Source organism: Salvelinus sp. IW2-2015, linkage group LG1, assembly GCF_002910315.2.
Source record: "Salvelinus sp. IW2-2015 linkage group LG1, ASM291031v2, whole genome shotgun sequence".
Lineage (NCBI taxonomy): Eukaryota > Metazoa > Chordata > Actinopteri > Salmoniformes > Salmonidae > Salvelinus > Salvelinus sp. IW2-2015.
This window is the reverse complement of record NC_036838.1, coordinates 53,258,302-53,274,575: the sequence shown is the minus strand read 5'-3', so window position 1 is coordinate 53,274,575 and position 16,274 is coordinate 53,258,302. Positions and strand designations below refer to the sequence as shown.

Sequence of the window (16,274 nt, the reverse complement as noted above, 5' to 3'; positions counted from 1 at the left end):
CAGAGTGAGCCTAATAATTATTTCCATGGTGAATTCATGCAATATACCTTGACAGGCTATATATAATTTCACCACATCAGTGCATTTGTTACGATAATAATTCATACAAAGTACATTAATTTGTATAATTAGAGACACGTGTGAAAGTTAAACTATTGTTGAAATACTATAAAATAATGATATAATGGAAAATGGAATGAGAGGTGTCTGATCTTGCTTGTTACAGTACGTTTGGTATGGTTACACAAGACAGATGGTTATTTAAGGCAAAAACGTAAAGTAGGATGGGGGCGTATTACGCGAAGGTCTAGCAACCAACAGTTGTGAGTTCGAATCTCATCACTGACAACTTTAGCAATTTAGCTAATTAGCAACTGTGTTTAACTACTTACTATTTTTAAGCTACTTTGCAATTGCTTAGCATGTTATCTAACCCTTCCCTAACACTTTTAGCTAACCCTCACCCTAACCCTTTTAGCTAACCCTTCCCATATACCCTACCCTAACGTAACCCTGACCCCTAACCCTAAACTAAACCCTATATATAATTTCACCACATCAGTGCATTTGTTACGATAATAATTCATACAAAGTACATTAATTTGTTAAATTAGAGACACGTGTGAAAGTTAAACTATTGTTGAAATACTATAAAATAATGATATAATGGGAAAATGGAATGAGAGGTGTCTGATCTTGCTTGTTACAGTACGTTTGGTATGGTTACACAAGACAGATGGTTATTTAAGGCAAAAACGTAAAGTAGGATGGGGGGCGTATTACGCGAAGGTCTAGCAACCCAACAGTTGTGAGTTCGAATCTCATCACTGACAACTTTAGCAATTTAGCTAATTAGCAACTGTTTAACTACTTACTATTTTTAAGCTACTTTGCAATTGCTTAGCATGTTATCTAACCCTTTCCCTAACACTTTTAGCTAACCCTCACCCTAACCCTTTTAGCTAACCCTTCCCATAACCCTAACCCTAACCGTAACCCTGACCCCTAACCCTAAACCCTAGCCTAGCTAACATTGGCCAGCTAGCTAACGTTAACCACCTAGCTAGAATTCATCACATTTCATACGTTTTGCAAATTCGTAACATATAGTACGTTTTGCAAATTCGTAACATATAATACGAATTGTATTTCGTAACATATCATACCATTGTTGGGTGATGGACATCCACAAATTAATACATACCATACGAAACGTAACGTATCATACTAAATGCAGTGTCTCGGATTTACATACAGAAGGAACAAAAGGAACACCTCTGGACAAAAGGAATACCTATGTGAAAATGCTGTTCATTGACTACAGCTCAGCGTTCAACACCATAGTGCCCACAAAGCTCATCATTAAGCTAAGGACCCTGGGACTAAACACCTCCCTCTACAACTGAATTCTGGACTTCCTGACGGGCCGCCCCCAGGTGATAAGGGTAGGCACCAACACATCTGCCACGCTGATCCTCAACACAGGGGCCCCTCAGGGGTGCGTGCTTAGTCCCCTTCTGTACTCCCTGTTCAACCACGACTGCGTGGCCAAGCACAACTCCAACACTATCATTAAGGTTGCTGACGTCACAACGGTGGTAGGCCTGATCACCGAAACGATGAGACAGCCTATAGGGAGGAGTGTCCACATCACCAACAAACTATCCTGGTTCCCCCTCAAGAGACTGAAAAGATTTGGCATGGGTCCCCAGATCGTCAAAAAGTTCTACAGCTCCACCTTCGAGAGCATCCTGAACGGTTGCATCACCACCTGGTATGGCAACTGCTCGGCATCCGACCGTAAGGCGCTACAGAGGGTAGTGTGTATGGCCCAGTACAACTTGGGGTCAAGTTTTCTGCCATCCAGGACCTACATACTAGCCGGTGTAAGAGGAAGTCTCCAAAAATTGTCAATACTCATAGACTGTTCTCTCTGCTACCGCACGGCAACCAGTACCGGAGCGCCAAGTCTAGGTCCAAAAGGCTCCTTAACAGCTTCTACCCCCAAGCCATAAGACTGCTGAACAATTAATCAAATGGCCACCCAGACTATTTACATTGACCCGCACTTTGTTTTTACACTGCTGCTACTTGCTGTTTATTATCTATGCATAGTCACTTTACCCCTACCTACTTGTACAAATGACCTCAACTAACCTGTACCCCTGCGCATTGACCCGGTACAGGTACCCCCTCTATATAGCCTCATTATTGTTATTTTATTGTGTCACTTTTAATTTAAGAAAACTGAAGAAAATATTTACTAAATAAACTAAAAAGAAAAACATTTTTAAACTGCATTGTTGGTTAAGGACTTGTAAGTAAGCATTTCACAGTAAGGTATACATACACCTGTTGTATTCTGTGCATGTGACAAACTACATTTAATTTGATTTYAATAATACAAAATGCTCTGAGACAAGGTTTAAGTGCAGGGTGTGTTTTTAGAGACAGGTGGGACTCGTTCATTCTGTAGAACAGAAATGCTGGCCTATACCCTACAGTAGGGAGCTGTTGAGGATTGATGGCTTATTGGTGAGTGTTGCCTCCTTATTTGAAACACATTTGCCATTGCTTACACAACTAATTGACTTAATGGTCTTCTCTTTGTAGATATGTTTACATTTTTTACTGGTCAAACCACAATTGACCGAGACAAATAAAACATTTTGGTTGTATTCAACCTCTGACACTAACACCTCTATTTCAGTCACGGAAGACAGATTTTTTTTTTTGTTAGGTGGTTGTAGGCTATTTAATGCCGCACATGCATTAAAGGGATGCTTTTGACCATATGTTAAATTAGGGGTGTGTCGAAGGTCGTGCACGAACACAGACTGAAAACTATTGATACAGTTGAAGTCGGAAGTTTACATACACCTTAGCCAAATACATTTAAACTCAGTTTTTCACAATTCCTGACATTTAATCCCAGTAAAAATTCCCTGTTTTAGGTCGGTTAGGATCACCACTTTATTTTATGAATGTGAAATGTCAGAATAATAGTAGAGATAATGATTTATTTCAGCTTTTATTTCTTTCATCACATTACCAGTGGGTCAGAAGTTTACATACACTCAATTAGTATTTGGTAGCATTGCCTTTCAATTGTTAACCTGGGTCAAACATTTCGGGTAGCCTTCCACAAGCTTCCCACAATAAGTTGGGTGATATATTTGGCCCATTCTCCTTGACAGGACTGGGGACTGAGTCAGTTTGTAGGTCCTTGCTCGCACACGCAGCTTTTTTCAGTTCTCCACCAATTTCCTATAGAATTGAGGTCAGGGCTTTGTGACTGCGTCACTTAGCCGGGATCTCAATACCTTGGACTTTGTTTGTCCCTTAAAGATTTTTTAGCGCACACCTTTGGAAGTATGCTCTTGGGGTCATTGTCCCATTTGGAAGACCCATTGCAACCAAGCTTCAACTTCCTGACTGATGTCTTGAGATGTTGCTTTCAGATGTTCACACTATAATATGTCCTTCCATGATGGCCATCCTATTTGTGAAGTGCACCAGTCCCTCCTGCACGAAAGCACCCCACAACAATGATCTGCCACCTTTTCCATGCCTCATGTTGGGATGGTGCTTCTTCGGCTTGCAAGGCTCTCTCCCGCTTTTTCCTCCCAATTACAGTGATTACCATTGGTCATTTTATTTGCTCTTAAACATAATTTTTGTTTCAGTCAGACCAGAGACATTGGTCTTTTTGGTTGTACGCACTTTCTGGTTCCATCTTTCGCCTGCCGTGCGCTTGGCCTACGTGGGCGTGGCGGCTGACGATGTTGTTTCTGTCTCTGTGTTTTTTCCGTGTGGTTTTTTTGGGTTCCGGTTTTTGGTTTCTGCCTTCCGACTGGGCTTCTCTAGTCGGCCATTCGTGGTCGTCCAAAAGTACGATCTTTGTCCCAGCTTGGCGTGCAGTTGCAAACGTAGTCCTGGCTTGTTTTATGGCGGTTTTGGAGCGAGGGCGGCGTTCTTGGGCGTTGCTGATTGCGGCTTTTTTGGTCAGGTTCTTGAGATGTCGATATATTGTACTTCTTTCGTTTTGTCACTGTGGATATATCAGATACTTGTCTTGTAACCTGGTTTCCTCAAGCATAGGTCCTTTGCTGTTGATCTGGATTGATTTGCACTTTTCGCACCAAAGGTACGTTTCATCTTAGGAGACAGAACGTGTCTCCTTCCTGAGCGGTATGATCCTGCGTGGTCCCATGGTGTTTATACTTGCGTCTATTGTTTTTACAGATGAACGTGGTACCTTCAGTGTTTGGAAATTGCTCCCAAGGATGAACCAGACTTGTGAAGGTCTACAATTTTTTTTCTGAGGTCTGGGCTGATTTTTTTAGATTTCCCCATGATGTCAACCAAAGAGGCACTGAGTTTGAAGGTAGCTTGAAATACATCCACAGGTACACCTCCAATTGACTCAAATGATGTCAATTTCAGCCTTCAGCAAGCCGTTCTACATGCGTGGATGACATCATTTTCTGGAATTTTCTAAGCTGTTAAAAGGCACAGTCAACTTAGTGTATGTAAACTTCTGACCCACTGGAATTGTGATACAGTGAATTATAAGTTAAATAATCTGTCTGTAAACAATTGCTGGAAAAATGACTTGTGTCATGCACAGTAGATGTCCTAACCGACTTYCCAAAATTATAGTTTGTTAACAAGAAATTTGTGGAGTGTTTGAAAACCGAGTTTTAATGACTCCAACCTAAGTGTATGTAAACTTCCGACTTCAACAGGTATATACTTATTTACATAAGTATTCAAATCCTTTGGTATGAGACTTGAAAATGAGTTCAGGTGCTCCATTGATCATCCTTGAGATGTTTCTACAACTTGATTGGAGTCCACCTGTGGTAAATTAAGTTGATTGGACATGATTTGGAAGGGCACACACCTGTCTATATAAGGTCGCACAGTTGACAGAGCAAAAACCAAGCCATGAGGTTGAGGAATTGTTCGTYGAGCTCTGAGATGGGATTGTGTCGAGGCAGAAATCTGGGGAAGAGTACTAAAATTGTTCTTCAGCATTGAAKGTCCCCAAGAACACAATGGCCTCCATCCTTCTTAAATGGAAGAAGTTTGGAACCACCAAGACTCTTCCTAGAGCCGGCAGCCCGGCCAAACTTAGCAATCGGGGGAGAAGGTCCTTGGTCAGGGAGGTGACCAAGAACCCTGATGGTCACTCTGACAGAGTTCCTCTTTGGAGATGGGGGAACCTTCCAGAAGGACAACCCTCTCTGCAGCATCCCACCATTTAGGCCTTACGGAAGCCACTCCTCAGTAAAAGCATCATGCTGGGATGTTTTTCAGCAGCAGGGACTGGGAGACTAGTCAGGATCGAGGGAAAMATGAACGGAGCAAAGTATAGAGAGAATCTTGATGAAAACCTGCTCCAGAGTGCTCAGGGCCTCAGACTGGGGCGAAGGTTCACCTTCCAACAGGACAACAACCCTAAGCACACAGCCAAGACAACGCATGAGTGGCTTCGCGACAAGTCTCTGAAGTTCCTGCAGTGGCCCAGCCAGAGACCCGATCTTGAACCCGATCGAACATCTCTGGAAAGACCTGAAAATAACTGTGCAGCAACGCTCCCCATTCCAACTGACATAGCTTGAGAGGAATCTGCAGAGAAGAATTGGATAAACTCCCCAAATCAGGTGTGCCAAGCTTGTGCGTCATACCAAGAGACTCGAGGCTGTAATCACTGCCAAAGGTCACTTCAACAAAGTACTGAGTAAAGGGTCTGAAATACTTATGTAAATGTGATATTTCCGTTTTTCATTTGAAAAAATTTAGCAAACCATTTCTACAAACCAGTTTTTGCTTTGTCGTTATGGGTATTGTTTGTAGATTGATGAGGGAAAAAAACTATTTGATAAATTTTAGAATAAGGCTGTAACCTAACAAAATATGAAAAAAAGTCAAGGGTTTGAATACTTTCCGAAGGCCCTGTATATCTTAAAGCAATGCCTGTTGTGATACCATTTATGGAGCTCAACCTTGAAGGAACTGAGCCTAGACTAGAGCCAAGTAGAATGATGAACAGATCTAATACTGACACCGTATCATCACAGCTAGCTAGCTGTCAACCGAGTGGCTACTACTGGCTAACCTCTGTCCCGAAGCAAGCAACTAGTTAGCAGCTTGCCTCGCCTCGGGCTCAGGCTCGTTTTCTTATCCCGGCATAGCCGACGTGAAGGCAGGGGGTGCTTACAAACGCGACCTTGGTACCTCGAGCGACGCTGGCGGCTACAGCACAAGTCGAGAAGGGTCTGCAGTAGACATTTTGGCCCAATTGACATTGAGTAGCCGTTTTTGAAGTGGGCAGGTTGGCTTATCACGAGCGTTCCAAGAGTCGCCCTAGCATCCATCCACAACTGGTCTAAATCAGCTACATAGCAAGTTTAGTCGCATTTATTGCACGTCGGTGCTAGCAGCTTTACTTCGGTCTGCACAGACACCAGTCCCTCTGGTTATATATCGCGGATATTGACTCAATAGGGACTCTCAAGCTTTACCGATCTCTGGACTGGGTCTCTCGACGACAACAGACGCTGGTCTGGGATTCCTACCGTGAGTAGATCCCCGTAAGCACACTTGATCCTCACAGTAGCTTCAGACAGCTAAGTGCGTTGCGAAGCGATGAAGGTTCGCCACAGGTGGTCGGCCACCCTGGAGTGAGGGGTCTAGCAGCCAGTTAGAGATCATTTACATTGACAATCAAGTGCTATCACAATTCTACCAGTAGCAAGACCTCTCTGATAGGAGTTCGATCCAAACTTTACGGCCATCTCCTCCGAGCTATGCTAGGAATCGTCCCACTTCTTCAGTCTTCTGACGGAAATGTAGTGGACTGGGAACACGAATTAAACGAACGGCTAAGGCTTGAGCAGAGCCCTCCTCCGCTGGAGCGTCACACCCCCAAGCGGCACTAAGCGGTTGAACTAGAAGGTTAAAGCGCGCTAGGCACTTTGGTGACTGCAGTTGCTTAGTAAGATGCCTCCCTACTACCAGTGCTCACGAGGCTGCTCTCGACCCTGCAACACTGAAGTGATCACAATGAGCGGTACAGTGAGCTAAGATGCCTGATTGACCGGTCTGCTTGGATCATCTAATTCACGACATCCACGTTCGTAAATGTTTTAATCAGCGGAGTTAGTAGACTGGTCGCCTCATGTAGGTCATATTCAAATGCCTAGGTTGTAGGTTGAGAAAGAAATCCAGGCAGATTATCTCCTGAATCGGGAATGTCTGCCTAATGTGCGAGGCTCAGAATTGTGCGATGTACCTGCTCCTAGTTGCGCGCAGCTGGTAATATAGAACGTTCAGGTCTACTGGGTCCTGGGGCTGGTTACTAGTAGCTGCTGGGGGTGGCCAAGGGGTCACTGAGTTACTATATTAATGGTTCTTCCTGTTGTTTTAGAGGCTCGCCTCCCCCAAATCAAGGGAAACCTGCAATCCCTTATGCCTTATTGTATGTCTCTCTCAAAATATCAATATGCCTTGCATACCCTGTTGTTCAGGCTAGGGTTATCTTATCATTGTTTTGGTTTGCAATGGACCCTGTGTTCCACTCTCCGTAAGCCTCTGATACTCCTTTGTCCCACCCCCACACATGCGGTGACCTCACCCATTGAGACCAGGCAGTGTCCCAGAGTACCAACCTCTGCTATCATACCCATGCCTGGGCTTGCCTCCTGTACCCGTGCCACCATACCCCTGTCGCACTTACGCCAGAACTATTCTACCACGCCCATACAATCGCTCCTTTATTCTTGGTCCAACGCTCTAAGGCGACCAGTTTTTGATAGCCTTTAAGCGCGCACCCGCATCCTACCTACTCCTCTGTTCCTCGTGGTGATGTGGAAGGTAACCCACGGCCTGCACTGTCCCCAGTCACGCCTCATTTGTTGACTTCTGTGATCGAAAAAGCCTTGCCATGCATGGTCAACATCAGAAGCCTCCTCCTAGTTTGCCTTATCTCACGCTTTAGCACACTCTGCCAACCTGATGTCCTTGCCGTGTCCGAATCCCTGGCTTTGGAAGGCCACCAACAAATTCTGGGATTTCCATACCCAATATAACACTTGTCCGTCAAGATAGAACTGCCAAGAGGGAGGAGTTGCAATCTACGCAGAGATAGCCCGCAAAGTTCTGTCATGACTTTCCAGGTCTATGCCCAAACAGTTCGAACTTCTAATTTTAATAAATTAAATCTCTCCAGAAATAAGTCTCTCACTGGTGCCGCCTGCTACGAACCCCCCTCAGCTCCCAGCTCGTTGCCCTGGCACCATCTGTGAACTTGATCGCTCCCCATCTAGCTTCAGATTTGTTCTGTTAGGTGACTAAACGGGGTATGCTTAAACACCGCCGGGCAGTTCCTACAATCCAAGCTTGATTGCCCTCAATCTCACACAAATCATCAAGGAACCCCAGGTACACCCTAAATCCGTAAATGCACCTATAGACATTATCTGACACCTTGCTCCAATACACCTCTGCGCTGTCCTTTCAATCAGATCTCAACGATCACTGCCTCATTGCCTGTATCCGCCACGGGTCCGCGTCAAAACGACCACCCTCATCACTGCACGCTCCCTAAAACACTTCTGCGAGCAGCTTTCTAATCGACTGGCCCGGGTACCCTGAAGGATTTGACCTCATCGGTCAGTTGGGACATCCTGGCATTTCTTAAAAGTTACTTCCTCACCAGATTAGACAACATGCTCCGTTCAAAAACTGCAGAACCAACAACAGATTATAGCCTTGGGTTCATCACAGGACCTGACTGCCCTCGACCAGCACACAAACATCCTGTGGCGAACTGCAATAGCATCGAAGAGCCCCCGCGATTGCAAACTGTTCAGGGAAGTCAGGAACCAATACACGCAGTCAGTCAGGAAAGCAAAGGGCCAAGCTTTTTCAAGCCCAGAAAATTTGCATCCTGTAGCTCTACACTCCAAAAAGTTCTGGGAACTGTAAAGTCCATGGAAAACAGAGCCACCCTCCCAGCTGCCACTTGCACCTGAGGCTAGGTAACACGGTCCCACTGATAAGTCCGTGATGAATCGAAAACTTCAACAACATTTCTCATGCTTGGCCATGGCTTCCTCCTGGCGACTCCAACCCTTGGCCAACAGCCGCCCCCGCTGCTACTCGCCCAGCGTCCCAGCTTCTCCTTTTGACCATATCCAGAATGCAGATGTTTCTGAACGAGTGGAAAACCTGGAACCCATACAATCAGCTGGGCTGAACCTAGATTCTTGTTTGGACCCTCCTATTTCTGAAACTGTCCGCCGCCATGTCGCACCCTATTCGCCTGTTCAAACCCTCTTCGTATCATCTGAGATGCCCCAAGGATTGGAAAGCGCCGCGGTCCATCCCCCTCTTCAAGGGGGAGACACCCTGGCCCAAACTGTTACAGACCTATATCCACTCTTATGCTGCCTATCTATAGGTCTTCGAAAGCCAAGTCAACAAAAACAGATCACTACCATCTGAATCCCACCGTACCTTCTCCCCGTGCAAATCCGGGTTTCCGCAGCCGGTCACGGGTGACCTCAGCCATCCCCGTGCACCGTCAATGGCTACTAAACGATATCATAACCGCCATCGATAAAAGCACTACTGTGCAGCCGTTCTTCATCGACCTGGCCAAGTGCTTTCGACTCTGTCAATCACCATTATTTCTTTCGGCAGACTAGTAGCCCTCGGTTTTTACTAATGACTGCCTGCCTGGTTACCAACTACTTTGCAGACAAGTTCAGTGTGTCAAATCGGGGGCATGTTGTACGGTCCTCTGCAGTCTCTATGGGGTACCACAGGCGTCAATTCTCGGCCGACTCTTTTTCTGTATACATCAATTGATGTTGCTCTTGCTGCGGGCGATTCCCTGATCCACCTCTACGCAGACGACACCATTCTATATACTTCCGGCCCTTCCTTTGGACACTGTGCTATCTACCTCCAAACGAGCTTCAATCCATACAAAACACTCCTTCCGTGGCCTCCAACTGCTCATTAAAACGCTAAGTAAAACAAATGCATGCTTTTTCCAACCGTTGCTGCCTGCACCGCACGCCCGACTAGCATCACCACCCTGGACGGGGTGTCCGACAAAATATGTGGACATCTATAAGTACCTAGGTGTCTGGCTAGACTGCAAACTCTCCCTTCCAGACTCATATCAAACATCTCCAATCCAAAATCAAATCAAGAATCGGCTTTCTATTTCCGCAACAAAGCCTCCTCACTCACGCCGCCAAACTGACCCTAGTAAAACTGACTATCTACCGATCTCGACTTCGCGATGTCATCTACAAAATAGCTCCAATACTCTACTCATCAAACTGGATGCAGTTTATCACGTTGCCATTCGTTTGCTTACTACAAGCACTTATACGACCCACACCCGACCTGTATGCCCTAGTCGGCTGCCCTCGCTACATGTTCGTCGTCAAGACCACTGGCTCCAGTCATCTACAAGGTATGCTAACGTAAAGTGCCGCCTGTATTCAGTTCACTGGTCACGATGCTACACCCACACCGCAGCACGCGCTCCTAGCAGGGTATCTCACCTGATCATCCCTAAAGCCAAAACCTCATTTGAACGCCTTTCCTTCCAGTTCTCTGCTGCCTGCGACTGGAACGAATTGCAAAAAACTCTGAAGTTGGAGACTTTTATCTCCCTCAACAACTTAAAAAATCTGCTATCGAGCAGCTAACCTATCGCTGCAGCTGCTACATAGTCCATCTGTAAACTACCCACCCAATTTACCTACCTCACCCCCCATACTGCTTTTATTTATTTACTTTTCTGCTCTTTTGCACACCAGTATCTCTTCTTGCACATGATCATCTGATGATTTATCACTCCAGTGTTAATCTCTAAATTGTAATTATTCGATTATTGCCTACCTCATGCCTTTTGCACACATTGTATATAGATTCTCTTTTTTTTCTACCATGTTATCGACTTGTTTATTGTTTACTCCATGTGTAACTCTGTGTTGTCTGTTCACACTGCTATGCTTTATCTTGGCCAGGTCGCAGTTGCAAATGAGAACTTGTTCTCAACTAGCCTACCTGGTTAAATAAAGGTGAAATAAAAAAATAAAAAATAAAAAACTGTGGAAGGACAGATCAGGCAGAAAGTATCGACTTATATACACTACAGTTCAAAAGTTTGGGGTCACTTAGAAATGCTCTTGTTTTTGAAAGAAAAGCAAAAAATTAGATTTTCTTTCAAAAACAAGGACATTTCTAAGTGACCCCAAACTTTTGAACGGTAGTGTTTGTCTACCTCACCACACACACACACACACCAAGACTATTATGACAGATAAGAAGAGATGACAGATAAGAATTCTATACCACACATAGTACATACAGTAGATAAACTTCAGTGGCGGTCATTGCTGTTTAAGATGAGGGAGGATTATAACTGTTTTAATGAACATGGCCTTATTTCTATTACAGCATATTGGATGACTYACATTCAAATTCCATTCACCCAGCTCAATGTAACAGCGATAGGTTTAGGCTACTACATGATACTTAAATTCTCCCTGTACCCATCATGAGGTTTCTACAACCTAGCCTATGAATGTAAGTTTCCAACGTAGGTGAACAGGTTGAGAGAATTTGTGGTAATCAAGATGACAGACAGTGACACATTCAATACCACCTTGCACACTCTTGCCTGCATCTAGTTGATCTCGGGTGTAATCAGTAGTCTAACAGTTGCAAACGAGAGTTTCTATTAGACAAATTCAGTTATGTTTATCCACATTTCGTTACATTTGCTTCCATTTAAGAAATGTTTTTCAACAGATTTGGCGTAATGAATACACCCCTGATCAGTAGTGGTGCACGACGACAGGATTTTTGGAGTCGACACCCCACCACTACTGATCACACGCAAATACAGTTCACTTTCATAGAAGCCACATACAAACAGCTCATTGTATAAATAATCCCTTCTCTCATCTATCTACGCACTCTGCTCCTCTCACCTTTTCCCTTTCGCTTGTGGACTTCAGCGCACAACACATCAGCTGTCTGTGACTTTTGAAGCCAAACCTTCATATTATGAACGCTAACCGCTACATACAGCCTACATAATTTTCACGTCATAGTCGACATAGTTACTAGAACAAACGTGTTAGTAAACCTGCTATCATGCAGTACAGTGTAAAGTCAGCAGCCAGCAGTTTAGCAGTTACACCGGTGGGCCCGGGTGGCAATAAAATAATAAAAGCAAAAACTTACAGTACCTTGACTTGGAAGAGTTCCAGTGTCGGATAGCTATAGCCAGCTAGCTAACGTAGCATGCCTCTCTGTTTCAGCCAGTGTCACGCCCTGGCCATAGAGAGGCTTTTATTCTCTATTTTGGTTAGGCCAGGGTGTGACTAGGGTGGGCATTCTAGTGTCTTTATTTCTATGTTTTCTATTTCTTTGTGTTTGGCCGGGTGTGGTTCTCAATCAGAGGCAGCTGTCTATTGTTGTCTCTGATTGAGAACCATACTTAGGTAGCCCTTTTTTCCACCTGTCTTTGTGGGAAGATGACTTTTGTTTAGGGCACATAGCCTTTAGCTTCACGGTTTGTTTTTGTAGTGTTTGTTGTTTTGTTCGGCGTCTTTTTTCCAAATAAAGAGAAATCCACGCTCACACGCTGCACCTGTGTCCTCTTCTTTTAACGGCCGTGACAGAACTTCCCACCAAGAACGGACCAAGCAGGGTGGTAAGGAGGAGCAGCGTGTCCAGGATTCATGGACTTGGGAGGAGATCCTGGACGGTAAGGGACCCTGGAGGCAAGCTGGGAGTATCGCCGTCCACGGGAGGAACTGGAGGCAGCAAGACAGAAGCGGCAGGCGTTACAAGGGACTCGGCAGCAGGAAGCCCGAGAGGCAGCTCCCCAAATATTTTTTGGGGGGCACACGGGGAGTGTGGCTGAGTCAGGTTGGAGACCTGAGCCAACTCCCTCCCGTGCTTACGTGGCGCGCGTCGTACCTAGGTCAGGCACTGTGTTATGCGGTGGAGCGCACGGTGTCTCCAGTGCGCGTGCAGCAGCCCAGTGCGCTACCTTCAGCTCCCCGAATCAGCCGGGCTAGAGTGGGCATCCAGCCAGGTCGGAGGATGCCGGCTCAGCGCATCTGGCCGCCAGTACGTCTCTACAGCCCGGGATTATCCTGCCGCCGGCTCTGCGCACTGTGTCTCCGTGCTTTTTGCACAGCCCAGTGCTCCTGTGCCTGCGCCCCGCATCTGCAGGGCGAAAATAACCATCCAGCCCAGGCGGGTTGTGCAGGCTCTACGCTCAAGACCTCCAGTGCGCCTCCACGGCCCAGTGTATCGCGGTGCCTCTGCCTAGGACAGGGCTCCTGTATGTCTCTCCAGCCTGGTGAGTCCTGTGCCTGCGCCTAGAACTAATCCTCGCCGTATGTTCCCAAGCCTGGTGAGCCTGTGGCATCTCAACGTACAGACTGCCCATACGTGTCTCCTCCAGTAATGATCCATGGCACGAAGCCTCCAGTGGATGATCCATGGCACGAAGCCTCCAGTGATGATCCATGGCAAGAAGCCCTCCAGTGATGATCCATGGCACGAAGCCTCCAGTGATGATCATCACAAAGCCTCCAGTGATGGATCAAAAAAGCCTCCAGTGATGATCCAGGCAAGAAGCCTCCAGTGATGACCATGGCACGAAGCCTCCATCGTCGGAGCCTGCAAGCGACGTTCTCAGTCAGTCCGGAGCCTCCAGCGACGCCTCCAGATCCGGAGCCAGCACGAGGGTTCCCAGTCCGGGGCCCGCAACGAGGGTTCCCAGTCCGGGGCCCGCAACGAGGGTGCCCAGTCCGGGGCCCGCAACGAGGGTGCCCAGTCCGGGGCCCGCAACGAGGGTGCCCAGTCCGGGGCCCGCTACGAGGGTCCCCAGGTAGGGGTCGGCGGCGAGGGTCCCCGCACCAGAGGCGCCGCCAGAGGCGGAGGGGGGTTTACGTCCCGCACCAGAGCCACCGCCGTAAAGGAAGCCCACCCGGACCCCTTTAGAGTCAGGTTTTGCGGCCGGAGTCAGCACCTTTGGGGGGGTACTGTCAGAGGGTGAGAACCATGATGAGCCTCCTCAGTTTTGTATTGAAGTCAATGTACCCAGAGGAGGACAGAAGCTAGCTGTCCTCCGGCTACACCATTGTGCTACACTACAGAGTGCTGCTGAGGCTACTGTAGACCTTCATTGCAAAACAGTGTGTTTTAATCAATTGTTTGATGACGTGAATATATTTAGTTTTTATTTAGTTTTCTCTAAAAAATGATAACATTTGACATTTTATTTGATTATTTTTCTGAAATTCACTGAGGAGATTGGTCCTCCCCTTCCTCCTCTGAGGAGCCTTCACTGATAAACATATGGGGCATACCAGACGCATTTAGGTCAGATACATGTTTTAAAGGGATTGACTGATCGAGTGTTGACTGAGAAACTGATAGTAGGAATAGCAAGGTAGTACAGTAAGGGCAGGACTCAGGTAGGAATAGCAAGGTAGACCAGTTGGGTATGACTCAGGTAGGACAATCGGGTAGGACTCCGGTAGGACAGTAGGGTACGACTCAGGTAGGAATAGCAAGGTAGGACGGTAGGGTATGACTCAGGTAGGAAAATAGGGTATAACTCAGGTAAGACAGTAAGGTAGAACTCAGGTAGGACTAGCAGGGTAGGACAGTAGGGTATGACTCAGGTAGGACAGTAGAATAGGACTCATAGGACAGTAGGGTAGGACTCAGGTAGGAAAGTATGGTACAACTCAGCTAGGACCAGCAGGGTAGGACAGTAGGGTAGGATTCAGGTAGGACTAGCAAGGTAGGAAAGTAAGGTATGACTATGGTAGGACAGTAGGATAGGATAGGAGGGTAGGACTCAGGTAGTACTATCAGGGTAGGACTCAGCTAGGACTGTAGGGTAGGAGAGCGAGGTAGGGCTCAGGAAGGACTAGCAGGGTAATAGGTGAGCACCACAGGGTTCCCCCTGACCTTGTAAGGCCTCCTTGACGCGGTCCAGCTCCTGCTCCTTGTCTCCCATCTGCACGCGGAGCTCAGTGTCAGAGAGGAGGTGGGAGGAGCAGCCTCCCTGGCCCTGGGTCTCCTCCAGGTCCTTACTCAACATGTCCTTCATCTGCCGCAACAGGTGCACCTCTTCCTGCAGCTGGGCCACCTCCTCACGCAGCAACACTAGAGAGAGAGAGAGAGAGAGAGAGAGAGAGAGAGAGAGAGAGAGAGAGAGAGGGAGAGGGAGAGGGAGAGGGAAGAGAGAGAGAGAGAGAGAGAGAGAGGTGAAATAATGAGGAAGGGGTGGGGAAGGAAGAGTGGAGAGGGAGAGTAAGGGAGAGATCAGTTGAGAAAATAGGGAGTAAGGACAACGAGATGGAGAATTATAATGAAAATTAAGGATGGAGAAGGAGAAGGGAAGAGTAGAAAGACAGGCAGACAGAGAATAAGTGATGGGGTGGTGAGAGTTGTGAAAGTCAACAGGAAAACATTGAGAAGGAAGAGGAGTGAGGGTGTGTAACAGGGTTACAAAGGGGAGAGGAGGTGTGAAAAGGTACAAAGGGGAGGAGGTGTGTAACAGGGTTAAAAAGGGAGAGGAGGGAGGTGTGTACCCAGGTTACAAAGGGGAGAGGAGTGTGTAACAGGTTACAAAGGGGAGAGGAGGTGTGTAACAGGGTTACAAAGGGAGAGGAGGTGTGTAACAAGGTTACAAAGGAGAGAGGAGGTGTGTAAAGGTTACAAAGGGAGAGGAGGGAGGTGTTGTAACAGAGTTACAAAGGGGAGAGGAGGTGTGTAACAGGGTTACAAAGGGGAGAGGAGGTGTGTAACAGGGTTACAAGGAGAGGAGGAGTGTGTAACAATGTTACAAAGGGGAAGGAGAAGGTGTGTAACATGGTTACAAAGGGAGAGGAGGGAGGTGTGTAACATGGTTACAAAGGAAGAGGAGGGAGGTGTGTGACAGGGTTACAAAGGGGAGAGGAGGTGTGTAACAGGGTTACAAAGGGAGAGGAGGGAGGTGTGTAACAGGTTACAAAGGAGAGGAGGGAGGTGTGTAACATGGTTACAAAGGGAGAGGAGGAGGTGTGTGACAGGGTTACAAAGGGGAGAGGAGGTGTGTAACAGGGTTACAAAGGGAGAGGAGGGAGGTGTGTAACAGGGTTACAAAGGGAGAGGAGGGAGGTGTGTAACATGGTTACAAAGGGAGAGGAGGGAGGTGTGTAACA

The 16,274-nt window shown here is 46.7% G+C and overlaps 1 protein-coding gene across 2 annotated transcripts in view; it reads right to left on the bottom strand.

Moving 5' to 3' along the window:
• LOC111969895 (kazrin-like) overlaps positions 1-15,254 on the bottom strand; it is a 37,392-nt gene extending 22,138 nt beyond the window's left edge. For both annotated transcript variants that reach the window (XM_023996273.2, XM_023996282.2), the window contains exon 1: positions 15,037-15,254. In XM_023996273.2, the coding sequence (XP_023852041.2) occupies positions 15,037-15,178 (142 nt within the window). In that variant the 5' untranslated portion in view covers positions 15,179-15,254. The remainder of the gene's footprint in view (positions 1-15,036) is intronic.
• Positions 15,255-16,274: the final 1,020 nt, after the last annotated feature.